A 14,610-nucleotide genomic window follows, 5' to 3' on the forward strand; every position below is an offset into this window, starting at 1 on the left:
CTCTTCTGCTGGTAGGTTCACCAACCGAATTCTTCTCTCAGGGGTCCATATTGGTTGTGCCGCACCCTGCGGAAAAAAACAAATGGCACCTCGTACTCTTCTGAGTAAGGGGAACGGGCCTTTCCATTGATTGTCCTGTAAATCCTTCCACATTACCCACTGTATTGATTCCTTGTCAGCTGATTGAGCATGCATTTCTGCAGGTGTTTTGCCGTTCTTTTTCTTGTTCAAAAAATTAATTGTATGAAGAGCTAAGGCCAAAGCATCCTTATTGGATGCTGCCATTTCCCCTATTCCCCCCTTTTGTTTAATTAAATTTTTTAAATATAAGTGAGTGCATTCTACCACAGCTTGCCCTTGTGGATTGTATGGACTACCGGTAATATGGGAGATTCCGAATTCTTTCAAAAATGCAGCAAAACGAGCAGATGTATACGCTGGGCCATTATCCATTTTGATCACATGAGGAACTCCCCAGGCTGCAAAAGCCTGCAAGCAGTGTTGGATTACTTGTTGTACTCCTTTATTCATGGCTGTGGCCATAACTACACCTGAATATGTATCTACAGTGACGTGAACACAGCTTTGTCGCCCAAGAGAGGGGATATGTGTAATGTCCATCTGCCAGATATGTCCTGGTTTAAGGCCACGGGGATTGGCTCCCGCAGGAATCTTTGGAACTATGGCAACAACGCACTTTTCACAGGACCTAATAATACCTTCTGCTTGCTTACGGGGAATATTAAATTTAAAACTTAAAGTGTGGGTGTTAACATGCCATTTAGAGTGATATTCTTTAGCTTGTTCCAAAGCGGTGCATGCAAGCAAGAATTTTTTTAACTTTTATTTAATGAATATAAATTTCCAAAGTACGATTTATGGATTACAATGGCTTCCCCCACATACCGTCCCTCCCACCCACAACCCTCCCCTTTCCCACTCCCTCTCCCTTCCATTCACATAAAGATTCATTTTCGATTATCTTAATATACAGAAGATCAGCTTAGTATACATTAAGTAAGGATTTCAACAGTTTGCTCCCACACAGAAACATAAAGTGAAAAATGATAGATGATTTTTTAAATGATGATGAAATCAGATCAGACCTATTGTCATGTTTAATCCCAGTGAGAGTCAAGTTGGGAATTGATAATTTCTTTTTTGTTTGTTTGTTTGTTTTTTACAGAAGATCAGTTTAGTGTACATTAAGATTTCAATCGTTTGCACCCCCATAGAAACACAAAGTGAAATATACTGTTTGAGCACTCGTTATAGAATTAAATCTCAATGTACAGCACATTAAGGACAGAGATCCTACATGAGGAGTAAGTGCACAGTGACTCCTGTTGTTGACTTTACCAATTGACACTCCTGTCTATGGCATCAGTAGTCTCCCTATGCTCCAGTCATGAGTTTCCAAGGCTATGGAAGCCCTCTGAGTTCTCCGACTCTTATCTTGTTTAGACAAGGTCATAGTCAAAGTGGAGGTTCTCTCCTCCCTTCAGAGAAAGGTACCTCCTTCTTTGAAGACCTGTTCTTTCCACTGGGATCTCACTCGCAGAGATCTTTTGCCAGAGTGTCTTGGCTTTCCATGCCTGAAATCTTGAATAATGATCGGCCATCATGTTTCCTCGAGTAAGTGGGCCGGGTAAATTAGAATGAGCTCTTATGTGGCCTATGTAAATAGCATGCTCTTTGATTTAATAACCCCTGAATTTCGCTTAAATAAGAATAGACTGAGGAGGATTTAAGAATAAGGCACTGTGTAGCAAGCATCTGAACTGCATTCACCACATATGCACTATCAGACAAAATATTCATGGGTGCGCTCTCTGCGTAGTACTGTTGCGATAATAGCTAATTCTGCATGTTGTGGAGAAGGGGATGCTGTTAAAACAAAATATCGTTGATTGTTAAGTATAGCTGCTCCTTGTCCGCCTTTAGCTCCATCCGTAAATACAGTAACTGCCCCTTGAATTGGATCCCTTCGCACCTTCTGTACCAGTTTTATTGAAACCTGTGTGAAGTTAACAAATGGATGGCGAGGGTAGTGATTGTCAGTCTCTATTTGTAGAATGAGAACTATGTATGCCCATTGCCAGCATTCCCTTGTAAAGGCTTCTACTGCCTCTTGAGCAAAGGGAACTACACATCGCTTTGGAGTCTTCCCCGCCATTTCTGTCGCCTTTTTTATTGCTGTTAATATCAAATCAGCCACCGCAATGCCTTGGGTGAATGTGGTATACGAACAACAAGGGTCCTCCTTGCCAAATGACTGAAGGGATACAGCTGTTCCATAAAAATTAATATTTCTAGGGCTTGTTGTGGATCACATCTTTCCATCTGCATTGCTTTAATTTGTTTTTCGATTTTCTGTAACGCCAAGCGGGCTTCTTTTGTCAATCTACGAGGGGAATCAAGCTGGGCATCTCCTAAAATATTGAATAATGGCATATCTTTGGTGGTTAATTTACAATAGGGCCTCAACCAGTTTAAATTGCCACATAATTTTTGGAAGTCATTAAGGGTCTGCAACCCATCTATTGCAATTTCAAATTCTAATGGGGTCACCTTTTCAGAAGTTACTTTAAGCCCTAAGTACTGTACTACTTCCCCTTTTTGTATCTTCTCTGGCGCTACTTGTTACCCAACTTTTTCCAAATATAATAGCAACAGCTTATATGCTTCCATAAGGTGATTTTCACTTTCAGCCGTTATTAACAGGTCATCCATGTAGTGTAAGATTTGTACTTCTGGGCACTGTTGTCGAACCGGCTCTACTGCCTGGTCAACATATAGCTGGCATATGGCAGGACTGTTAGTCATTCCTTGGGGAAGCACTTTCCATTCATATCTTTTGTCGGGACCTTGATGGTTAATGGAAGGTACGGTGAAAGCAAACCTCTGAATGTCTTGTTCATGTAGAGGTATGCTAAAAAAGCAGTCCTTCAGATCGAGTACTATTAATGGCCAATGCTTTGGGATCATAGTAGGAACCGGGAGTCCGGGTTGTAATGCCCCCATGGGTTGCATCTGCTGATTAACAGCCCATAAATCATGCAACAACCGGTATTTCCCTGATTTTTTCTTTATCACGAATATTGGCGTATTCCATGGGGAGGTTGATGGTTGCAAATGGCCTGCCTCTAATTGTTGTAACACTATCATTTACCGCAGCCAACTTTTCCTGGGTAAGGGGCCACTGTGGTATCCACTTTGGCTTGTTGTCCAGCCATGACAATGGCAGCGGCTGCATCTCAGTGGCCCCCACGAAAAACCCGTGTCCTGTCTTTTAAAGTCGCCTTTGGGCTGGGCTAGGTCCCTTCTGCCTTCTCTGGAGCCTAATCCTCTCCTGATATCCCTTTTTATACATAATACGCCGTCCTGGAGAACTCTCCAACTGGTCTTCATTGGTTAATGTCAGTCCCATTTGTTCTAAAATGTCTCTTCCCCATAATGTGATGGGGAGTGCACTAACATAAGGTTGCACATTTCCCTTGTTCCCTTCTTGATCCTGCCAATGAAGCACCTGAGCACTCCTTGATGGTGTCATGGCCGCACCTAGGCCTACTAAAGTATTATCTCCTGGCTGAAGGGGCCATGACTTCAGCCAATCATTCTCCGAAATTATACTTACATCTGCACCTGTATCTAGCAGGCCCTGAATCGACTTTCCTCTAATGGTTAAGGTCCACAGAGGTCGATCTGCTAAAGACAGGGACAAGGCTGCAAATTTCTCCCCTTGGGATCCACGAACATCCTGCGCTCCAGTCATAATCAGCATCTGAGCCACAGGTTCTTCTGGCTTAATTTGTAACAATGCCCTTTGTGGATTGTAGCAGCACCTTTAACTTATCAAAGGGTAATTGGATAACTCCGGTAATGACCATTAGGCCTCTTGAAGCATTTGTTGCTTTTCCTATGATTATTCCAAGTCCCTTATGCTCAGCCGAAATTGTTTCTGCCCTCACCTCTATGGCTTGTGCTCCCATTTGAGGTGTTAGTACCGAATACCCAGTGGCTCGTAACTCTGAGCAGTAAATATTTGGTTTTTGTATTGTTGGGACCGTGGCACCCACCAATTGTTTTGGCCCCGGGGTGCAGGGGCCCACATTCCAATTTTTTGTTGTTGTCCATATACACCTGGTCTTTTTATGGGGCCCGGCTCATTTGGCATCCTCAGGGGATTGCCTGCGCTATACATTTTAGAGTAACATTCACTGACCCAATGATTCCCTCTTCTGCAGGGTGGGCAAAGGCCTGGTCTTCGAGTTCTCCATGCCCTGCTAATCTCGGGCTGGAAATTTCGCCCTACATTCCCTCATTAAATGCCCTTCTCTACCACATCTAAAGCATTTTCATCCCCTCATGTTCTGTCTAAATTGTCGGGTCACTGTTACTGCAGCATGTGATCCAGAAGCCACATCATCCATGACATCCCTACAGATTTTCAAGAAGGTAGGGATGTCCTTATGCTGCCATGGTCTAAGAGCTTCACAACATGTTTTATTGGCCTGTTCATACGCCAATCTTCTGACTAAGGGCATTGCTTCTTCCACAGTTTCAAAAATATTTCCTGCTGCTTCCATTAATCTGTTCATGAAGTCAGCGTAAGGTTCAGTAGAGCCCTGCACTATCTTAGTCAAGCTGTGTCTTATCTCTCCTTTTCTGGGTACCACCTTCCAGGCTCTTCTTGCTCTTACTTGTAAGAGGACAGCTGTTGGTAGTCGGGCCTGATCATCGGGATTGGCAAATCGCCCTTCTCCATTTAACATTTCCTCATCCCATGTTTGATTCCCTGCTCGATAGTTCTGCTTTGAATATTCTCGAGCAAGTTCTCTATAAGCAGCTAACCATAAGAGGAAGTCACCCCCGCCCAACACCACCTTTACTAAGTTTCTCCAATCCTCGGGTATTAGGCCTTGCTGTCCAATGTTATCAAGGATTGCCTGTGTGAAACTTGCTTGGGGGCCATACAATTGCACTGATTGTGGCAATTCTTTAAGTAATTTGTGATCAAGAGGCCTCCAACCCCTGTTTCCCTGCTGATCCTGAATTACAGGAAACACCTGGCCTGGTTCCTGCTACTGCTCCCAAGCAGGTTTTCTATAAACAGCTCCCCTTTGCTTGCTTTCGGTTCTTGGCCTTTCTATCTCCTCCTGCATACCTACTCCCTCCATCACTCCTTCCTCCTCCCACTCTCTCATGTGGAAAAAAAGGGCTTTTCTTTACAGGAGGAAACTTTGGTAGTACCAATGGGCGATACCGGGGTGGTGATTCATCCTTTATGGTTGAATTTGCCAGCCTTGTAGGGCCAGGATATATTCTTGGCATCTCTCTCGGGGGCGAGGTTCCCTCTTCAGCTTCCTCCTCCCCCCCGTAAGCTTCCTGGCTCTCTAAATCCTTCTTTGATTTTCTTCTCACCTGTTCGTTACAATAGCTGCTCGCCTGGCTGCCCTGCCATAATTCTTCCTGCAATTCACTCCCCTCATTAAGCAACAACTCGATCCCTTCCGTGGGGTCCTGAAGCGCCTGATCAATGAGTTGCCACAGCTTCAGCACTTCTATCGATTCCCCAGCTGCGCGCAATTGCCGTCCCACCTGCCTCCACTGCTGTAGAAACCAGGGGGACGTCTCTACGACTGCTCTTACGAATGCGTGAAATTTCCTCCCCCCTCGTTTCCCTCGCTTAGAAGAAAAGCTGCGAGGAGGTGGGGAGTAGGGAGAGAGAGAGAGAAAAACCGCATTCAGCCCATAACGGATGATCTTTAGGGAGAAATAGAGGATGGTGCCCAGCATGAGGAAGAAGACGTAGCCAGTGGGCAAGGAGTAGCCAAAGAACTCCATTGTCTGTATGGTCCATGACATGTTGGAGCGGTGGGCGTAGTGGAAGACTGAGTCTCCCAGGCGTTCCCAGTAAATACCTCTTTCCTAGCTTCTATTTTTCTTCCCCCGCGGCTTTTTTCCTGGGTTCTAACTAGCTTCTCACCGGCACTCTTTCCGTCCGGCTTTCCCCTAGGCTCTTTGCTAGTCTCTCTCTCCGGTATTTTCCCACTTCTTCCCGTTTCTTCCCTCCTAGGTTTCCTATCCGAGTCATGGCACCATTTGCTGCTCCTCCGCACGCGGAGGAGCCGCACCAGACCGGACACTTGTTGTTCCCCTTTTTTACAAGTCTTTTCTATAGTAAAGTAAGAATAAGCAAACAGCGAACTCCCAAAGCAAGAATGAGTAGAGAGAAATGAGAAAGAACGAAGCAACGAACTTCCCCGCGAACTCTCCAACGCACCCTCTAACCAACCCACACCACCATGCCGTCTCTCTCCTCCTATATAGTCCTCTCCACCAATCCGTGCTCTGCTACCCACACGCTGAGCACGCTGCTCTCCTCCATTCAGGAGCAGGATCAGCTCCCGCAGTTTGTCAAGTTGGTGAGAGGCAGCTGTGTAGAAGTTTACTCCTCCCCAGCGCTATATCGTGGGAGAGCAGATGCATAGAATAAATCTTAATTCCAGTAACTTAGCCTAGTCTCAGTTGCTCCCCACATAACCCCACTGTCTGTGTGAGTGTGTGTGTGTGTATGTGTGTGCGCGTGCGCGTGGCCCAGTGCAAGCGAACCTCTGGGTCTTCTCGCACGTGGAGTCAAAGAGCCAGCCTGCTAGCTTTTGCTACGTGGCACAAGGCAATGATGGGATCAAGAGGCCAGTGGAGCGGACCAGCCAAGATGCCGTCTCATCGCCTTGCCTGGAGTCCTTATCAGCCTGCTGCCAGACCTGACCCTGAAGCCAGACCAGGCCTCTCAGCAGGGGACCTCTCCAACTTCTCGCCTGGCCATCCGCCTGGGAACTTTGAGCCTACTGCCCAGAGTGACAGCCTTCCCACAACTTCCTGCCTGTAAGTGACTGATCTGAGATCCGTCTCTGCTGAGACATGGAGCTCTGAACCTTGAACACTGACACTCTTTTTCGTGACTGTGATACGAGCCTTGAAAACGCAGCTTTTACAAATAGTGTTAGTCATGTGTAATATAATATAACTATGCTTTGACCCTATGCAAGGTATATGTAAATAATGCTGGAGACCTTGATGTACATATACTATTATGATTAGATTGCCCTTAAAATTACTTTAACACTGTATACTGTGATCTATGGATTAATGAATAAGTTCAAGTAGTATAATTGATATTCAGTCCTCTAGTCATTAAGGAAATAGTGTTACTCTGATAGTTAAGTATTATAGTAAGTTAAGTAGATGATAAGTAGCTATGTTAAGCTAAGTGATTCAGTAAGTGTTAAGTTAGCTATAAGTTATGATAAGTGATATTATTGACATTGATAGTGATATTGATGTGTGTTAAGTAATTATGTTAAGTTAGGTGATTAAGCTAAGTAGTTATGTTAAGCTAAATAGCTAAGTAGTTAAGTCATGATTAAGTAGTAATGTTAAGTTTATTGATAAGTGTATTTAATAGTATAGATTGATAAGTATATTGATACTGATAAGTGTATTGACCCCAATGAGCATGCTGATGAGTAGTGTGATATAAAACCCCTGGTGTGTCCCTGGTGTGTGAATAATAAAATTGGAAAAGACAGTCTTGTGTCCTGGTGTTCCTTTCTTCCCTGTGACTGACAAGTCATACGTCGCACTTGCTACTGTCGAGCTGCGTGACAGTAGGCATTCATGACATGTTTTCATAAGCCATTTGTTTTAGCAGAAACTGAGCAACTTTCTTATTATCAACTTGACATTCAATAACTTTTTGTTACTTAACTATAAAGGACATACAACTTTTCATGGGTGTAGAGGATACTGCCTAAGTGTTCTCAGAGGGACCACAGTCCCCTAGTTAGAGCATTACTGCAGTTCTGTCTCTGCCTATGCAGGCTGGGTAAGGGCACAGCCTCCCAACAGAATGCAGTGGCAGAAGGCAGCAGGGTGGGTAATCTGTAACTAATGGTGAGTATTGGTTTCAGGAACTCAAGATTGTAAATAAGATTCTGGATCCTTGTATTGCATGATAGGGATCAGCTTGCTATTCCTAGTCCTGGAACAGGGTTTGGTCTTTCCTGTTCATTGGTGGGCTTTGGTTAATGTATTGCTGTGCCTTCGTGCTTGCCAGCTTGTAGAATTGTACCCTCTAATAAAAAGTTCTGGCTGAGAGTGGTATGCTTTTCTGATGGAGGCCCCATGTTTTGTCTCTTCATTTGAAAAATAAAGTGGTGTTAGGTAGGAAGTCAGATATGAGCTTATGTGTGTGTGTGACAAAGGCCTAAAGACATCTATGTCCAGCATCTGCATCTGCATCTCAAAGTCATCCTGATAACGTTTCAAGGGCAGCCCAGTATTTGCATCCTGCCCTGCCCCCTTCTACCTGATAACCTGCCAGGTGGGGGTCCCTCCCCTTCTGCCTGACAATCTTCCACAGTCTCCCAGATGCAGCCCAGTATTTTCATTTCAAATACCCTGCTCTCGATCCTGGGTTAGGACAGCAGCAGCTAGACTTCCTCCTGTCTGAAACCTTCAGGGGAAAACTCAGATAGGAACTTCTTAATATTACATCCATAAAATCCTTTGTTTCAGGAGATGTGTGAAGACAAAGACCCATCTCCTTAAACCCCCTCCCCGCCCCCCCCCCCCCAACCGGACTGTGCGCTCAGCCCTCTGCTCTGCTGAGCTGCCCACCTGGCCTGCCCAGGTGTAATCTCTCTACTCAACCATGTAACCCCGCTCTCTCCCAGTCTGAACGACTGGGCTCTGTCTGGAGAGGAGCCCATCCGTTCTTGCCCTAATAAACCTTGCTATTTTACTTTCCACTACTCTGTCTCACACCTGAATTCTTTCTTGCGCGAAGACAAGAACCCTGCCATTCTCTGGTAACAGTGGCACCTGAACAAGGACCCTTGGCACAGTGAGCAAGGGATGGCTCACCACACCCAGCAAAGGTTACAGACATGTCATTCATCTCTTCAAGATCCCGGTGAGTCACTGGGATGGGGGAATTGCCTATTCCAGGAGCAACAAAAGCATAGAGCAGAATTGTATTATTTGTTAAAACAGGAGGGATACTCCACCCTCAAAAAGATCATTAGGAAATTACTTCAGGAAATAGATAGATGTTGCCCTGCATATCTTGATGTAGGTAACTTGAAAGTGACAGATTGGGAGAAAATAGTCCAAAAAAATTTCATCAGGAGCCACAGGCTCCCATTCCTGTGTTTCATGGATGGTTTTGTTGTAGTGATGATATCAGTCATATTTTAAGCCCAGTGATACCTCTTCCTGGCCGGGAGACTGTTATGCCCGGTTCAGTCATCCCCAAAGACCACCAAGGAGCCGATACCGCTGTAAAGCATATGAGAGCTTTATTGCAGGTCCGGGCCTGGTCTCTCAATCAACACCAACACAGCGGGTCTGAATTGAGAGCCCCGACCCTTCAGTTAACAGGGTTTTTATAGGGTTTTCAGAGATATTTTATACATCATGGTACCATTTAGCAAATTATCTCATCCCGTGGGAAATTCAAAGGACATCTCCTAGAATTGATTAGTGCATCCACTGGCGGGAATGGACCTACTAAAGGTGGTTGGATGGCTTTGGGGTTGATGCCTTTTGAATTGATTGGCCGAAGCATAGGGTCCGAGCTGCTGGGGTGTACGTGCTGAACTGCAGAGTCTCAGGTAGCTATCAATCACCTTATCTGCCCTGGGAAGACACCAGTAACTCTAGGTATTTCTCTGTTATCTGTTAATCGGCTGTTGCTAGGAGAGTTTATCACAAGGGGAGTTTATTTATTTACTTTTAGGAGCTTCTGGCTCAGGGTTCAGGGCCTGGTCAGGCCCAAGTTACAAGATGGAAGCCTAAAATAGTTGCACCTTGATCCAGGCTCAGGTTTCACAAGACTTGTCCATCAGCTCCAATGGTTGCTGGTGAAGAAAAAACTAAATCCTTGGAACTAATCTAACTAAAAAACTGATCCTTTCCATGGAAGAGCCCCTTGCCTGATCTACCCTTCTGGGCATGTTAAAAGAGCAAGGAGACTTGCTGTTGGCAGCCTTTCCTCTCCATTGCCCCCAAAATAATGAGGCCCCTCATCATGAATCTGCCATATAATACGTTTAAAGAATTTAAAAAAAGAGCCTTAATGAGTATGGCATGCAAAGTTCTTATACTGTAGGATTGTTGGAGACTATTGGAGGAAGTCTTCAGATGATGTCCTGGGAATGGCAAACTTTAATAAAGGTGCTTGTAACTCCAACACCGTATACAGTGTGGACAGAAGAGTACTGAGATCTTGCTCATGCCCAAGCCATGGGAAATTTGACTCAAAATATACTCAATAGAGCTAATCAACTATTAGGAGAAGGAGCTTTCGCTGATCCAAATTAACAAGTTAATTACCCCCAAGGGAAGCACACAAATTTCTTATATGGTTCTAAAAGCCTAGAAAAAGATACCTGATGCCTGTGATCCACCCACCTCTTTCTCTGCAATAAAACAAGGGCCTACTGGAAAATATTTCCTTTATTGATAAATTACAAAAAGCTATTGGGTAACAAGTAGAGCATCAAGAAGCTGCTCAGGTATTGTTGCGACAATTGGCTTTTTTTTATTTTTATGTATTTTTTATTTTTTTATTTTTATTATTTAAAAAATTTTTTTTTGACAGGCAGAGTGGACAGTGAGAGAGAGAGACAGAGAGAAAGGTCTTCCTTTGCCATTGGTTCACCCTCCAATGGCCGCCGTGGCCAGCGCGCTGCGGCTGGCGCACCGCGCTGATCCGATAGCAGGAGCCAGGAGCCAGGTGCTTTTCCTGGTCTCCCATGGGGTGCAGGGCCCAAGCACCTGGGCCATCCTCCACTGCACTCCCTGGCCACAGCAGAGAGCTGGCCTGGAAGAGGGGCAACCGGGACAGAATCCGGCGCCCTGACTGGGACTAGAACCTGGTGTGCCGGCGCCGTTAGGTGGAGGATTAGCCTAGTGAGCTGCGGTGCCGGCCGACAATTGGCTTTTGAAAATGCTAATCAGGATTGTAAGGATGTGTTAAAGGCTGTTGGTAATAAACCTGAAACTTATAAAACCAATCTGCTGGCTGTGGCTCTTAAAGGTCCTGTTAAAAATGTTTTTGTTGTTATGATCCTCGAGGCCAATGCCTCATTGCTCACATTTGCCATTATAGTCTTCTTATTCCCATTCCTATTTGGGGTCAAGATTTACTACAACAAATTCAAGCTACTATTCATATAATAGGTTCCTACACCAAATCAACCCATGCCTGCACACAGCTGCCTTTAACCTGGTTGCCTGGGGAGCCAATAGGGGTTAAACAATGGCCCCTTCCTAAAGAAAGGTTACTGGAGGTGGAGACCCTAGTTCAAGAACAAGTGCAAATAGGTCATATGTTACTTACTACCAAATCTTGCCCTACACTTGCCCAATTGCTTTTGCCTCAGCCTTTAACCTTGGTACAATTACAACAGTATTAGGTCACCTTACTTGGGCTCATCCTTATTTAGGTTAACTATCCAACATTTATAACCACTTTTTGTAACCTTGAAGGGAAAAACACATTCAGCAGATACCACTAAGATTTCTCCTAAAATTCAACAACCTCTAGTACATATTAATCAGACCTTGTGGCAGAATTTTGTTAATCACATTCCTCATAATGCCCCTTTACAACTAGCTGTTTTTCCCACTCCTATTAACCCTACTCAAGTATTGCTTGCAAAGTTTTCTGAAAATATTTACATTGTTGAAGGGCTTTATTTACTTCCCACCCCTTCCTGTGACTTCTATACTTACCCACAGGCTGTTGCAGATTTAATTGCCAAAGGATGTCACCAATCTCTTACCTTGATTGGGCTTGATTTGGTTACTGTTTACCTGCCTTTTTCTAAACAGGAACATGAAAATCTGTTACAACAATTTCAACTTATTTATCAAGTTGAATGCATTGATTATGTAAGATATCTTTCTTATAATCTTCCTAGGGATCCTCAATTAACTTTTTACGGTGTTGACATCTTCCTTTGTTGCATGATTACTAAAGTATCCATAGTACAAGCTCTTACTATTTTTTCAGATGGATCTTCTACAAGAGGAGTGATTACTTATCAACAAAATTCTGATTAAATAAAAAAGCGCACCTGGCCACAAAAAAACAGTTCAACACAGTGGGCTGGCACCAGTTATTTTGGTCTTACAATTGTTTAAAGATCAACCCTTCAGGCCGGCGCCGTGGCTCACTAGGCTAATCCTCCACCTTGTGGCGCCGGGACACTGGGTTCTAGTCCCGGTCAGGGCGCTGGATTCTGTCCCGGTTGCCCCTCTTCCAGGCCAGCTCTCTGCTGTGGCCAGGGAGTGCAGTGGAGGATGGCCCAAGTGCTTGGGCCCTGCACCCACATGGGAGACCAGGAGAAGCACCTGGCTCCTGCCTTCGGATCAGTGTGGTGCGCTGGCCGCAGCGTGCCAGCTGTGGCGGCCATTGGAGGGTGAACCAACGGCAAAAGGAGGACCTTTCTCTCTTTCTCTCTCACTGTCCACTCTGCTGTCAAAAAAAGAAAAAAAAAAAGATCAACCTTTTAATCATGTTGCTGATTCTCAATGTTGCTAATTTATTGTTTCATTTACAACATGCTCAAGTTAGTCCTGCCATTGATCTTAATTTACTTATTTACTTAACCTTTTTTTTTAACCTTACAGACTCTGCTATGCCAGTGCCACCTTTCTTTATATGTTGTTCATATTTGCAGTCACTCCTGTTTACCTGGTTTTCTTTCAGAAGGGAAGAGACATGTGATGGCCAGTGCCGTGACTTGCTTGGCTAATCCTCCGTCTACGTTGCCAGCACCCCAGGTTCTAGTCCCAGTTGGAGCGCCGAATTCTGTCCTGGTTGGAGCACCGGATTCTGTCCCGGTTGCTCCTCTTCCAGTCAAGCTCTCTGCTGTGGCCCGGGAGTGTGGTGGAGGATGGCCCAAGTGCTTGGGCCCTGCCCCCACATGGAAGACCAGGAGGAAGCACCTGGCTCCTGGTTTTGGATTGGAACAGCGGCCATTTGGGAGGTGAACCAATGGGAGGAAGAAGACCTCTCTGTTTCTCTCTCTCACTTTCTAACTCTGTCCAAAAAAAAAAAAAAAAAAAGAGAGAGAGAGAGAGAGAGAGAGAGAGACATGTGATGAAGCTTTACATGCATGTTGGTTCCCTGTTTACCAATTCTCTTCAGAGTCAAGAATCTTTTCATCACTCAGCTAAATCTCTCCATAAACAGTTTAAAATTCCTCTTTCTGATGCTCATGTCATTATCTCTAGTTCTTTCCAAAGTGCTCAAACCCCTCATTATTTTCCTTTTGCTGCTGTCAACCCTCTAGGCCATCATGCCAACCAGCTTTGGCAAATGGATATAACTCACTGTCCTTTATTAAAACTCTTCTCTTATTTACATGTTGTTATTGATATCCACTCAGGTTACATTAGGGCAACACCAATTAAAGGAGAATCCATTCGCTATATCATTAAACATCCATTAATGACTATGGCTATGATGGGCAAACCTATTTAACTAAAGACTGGTAATGGGTTTGCTTATACCTTTTCTGCTTTCAATCATTTTTGTTGATTAGGGGATATTAAACTTACTCATGGCATTCCCTATAATCCTACAGGTGAAGCCATTGTTTAATAGGCCCATCATACACTAGAAACCCTTCTTCAAAAACAAATAAAAAGGGGGAAATATGCCTGGGGAGATTAATCAGACAATGGCCATTCTTTTAATCATTTAACTTATTTTTCAAAATTTAATTCTACCTTTATAGATTGTGAAACCCCAGCACAAAAGCATTTCCATCCAGCTTGTGAAGAACCATGGGCGTTGCTTTATTACAAGGAATCCCCCAGTCCTAACTGGAAGGACCCCAACAACTCATCAGAGGGTTTGCTTCTACATGTCGTATATGGATTCCAGCTCTCTGACCTGCACAACAGCATGAGTTAACACAGTACATACAATACAGGATCCAATTCCTGCTTTTCCTGGCTCCAGAACTCATCACAGAGACTCCTGAGATTTTACTTACTGCTATTTTTGCTCAACTTATGTACAATTCTACTTTGATCTTATTAGTCATTATGTTATGTTTTCCCCTCACTGTTGGCTCTTATTGTTTAATGACTTACTCTTGAGGTCAAGATACCAATAGGAAACCCTGTGTTGCTCTTCTGATTTTGGAATTGTTCTCACCCATCATCCTGGGGAGCTTGCCTATGTTTTAGAAAAAACTGCCAATGCCACCACTCCTGCCTTATTTTATACTAATTCAGATTTAAGTCAAATTCATGAAGATGTTTACAAAATCATGGTGCTATTGATTATTTGTTACTTAAGCATCATATTGGATGTAAATAATTTCCTGGACAATGTTGTTTCAATATTTCAGATGATTCTAAGCTTATAGAAAAAGAAATCAGCAAAATTAAAGAGAGGTCTCATTTACATGCTCAACCTGAAGGGTGGCAATTTGGATCCTGGTTAAAGTGGCTATTGCCTCCTTTTGCAGTACCATTGCTGTTGATATTACTCCTATGTCTTTTTGGAATCTGCATTATTTC

At 44.0% G+C, this 14,610-nt stretch overlaps 1 protein-coding gene across 1 annotated transcript; it reads right to left on the bottom strand.

Moving 5' to 3' along the window:
- Nucleotides 1-3,168: 3,168 nt before the first annotated feature.
- On the bottom strand, nucleotides 3,169-5,868 carry LOC138844488 (uncharacterized). Its single transcript, XM_070053179.1, is given in 4 exon segments — nucleotides 3,169-3,352; nucleotides 3,354-3,814; nucleotides 3,816-4,165; nucleotides 5,436-5,868. Coding segments are annotated over 4 exon segments (1,428 nt in total).
- Nucleotides 5,869-14,610: the final 8,742 nt, after the last annotated feature.

This window comes from Oryctolagus cuniculus, chromosome 11, assembly GCF_964237555.1.
Source record: "Oryctolagus cuniculus chromosome 11, mOryCun1.1, whole genome shotgun sequence".
NCBI classification, from domain to species: domain Eukaryota; kingdom Metazoa; phylum Chordata; class Mammalia; order Lagomorpha; family Leporidae; genus Oryctolagus; species Oryctolagus cuniculus.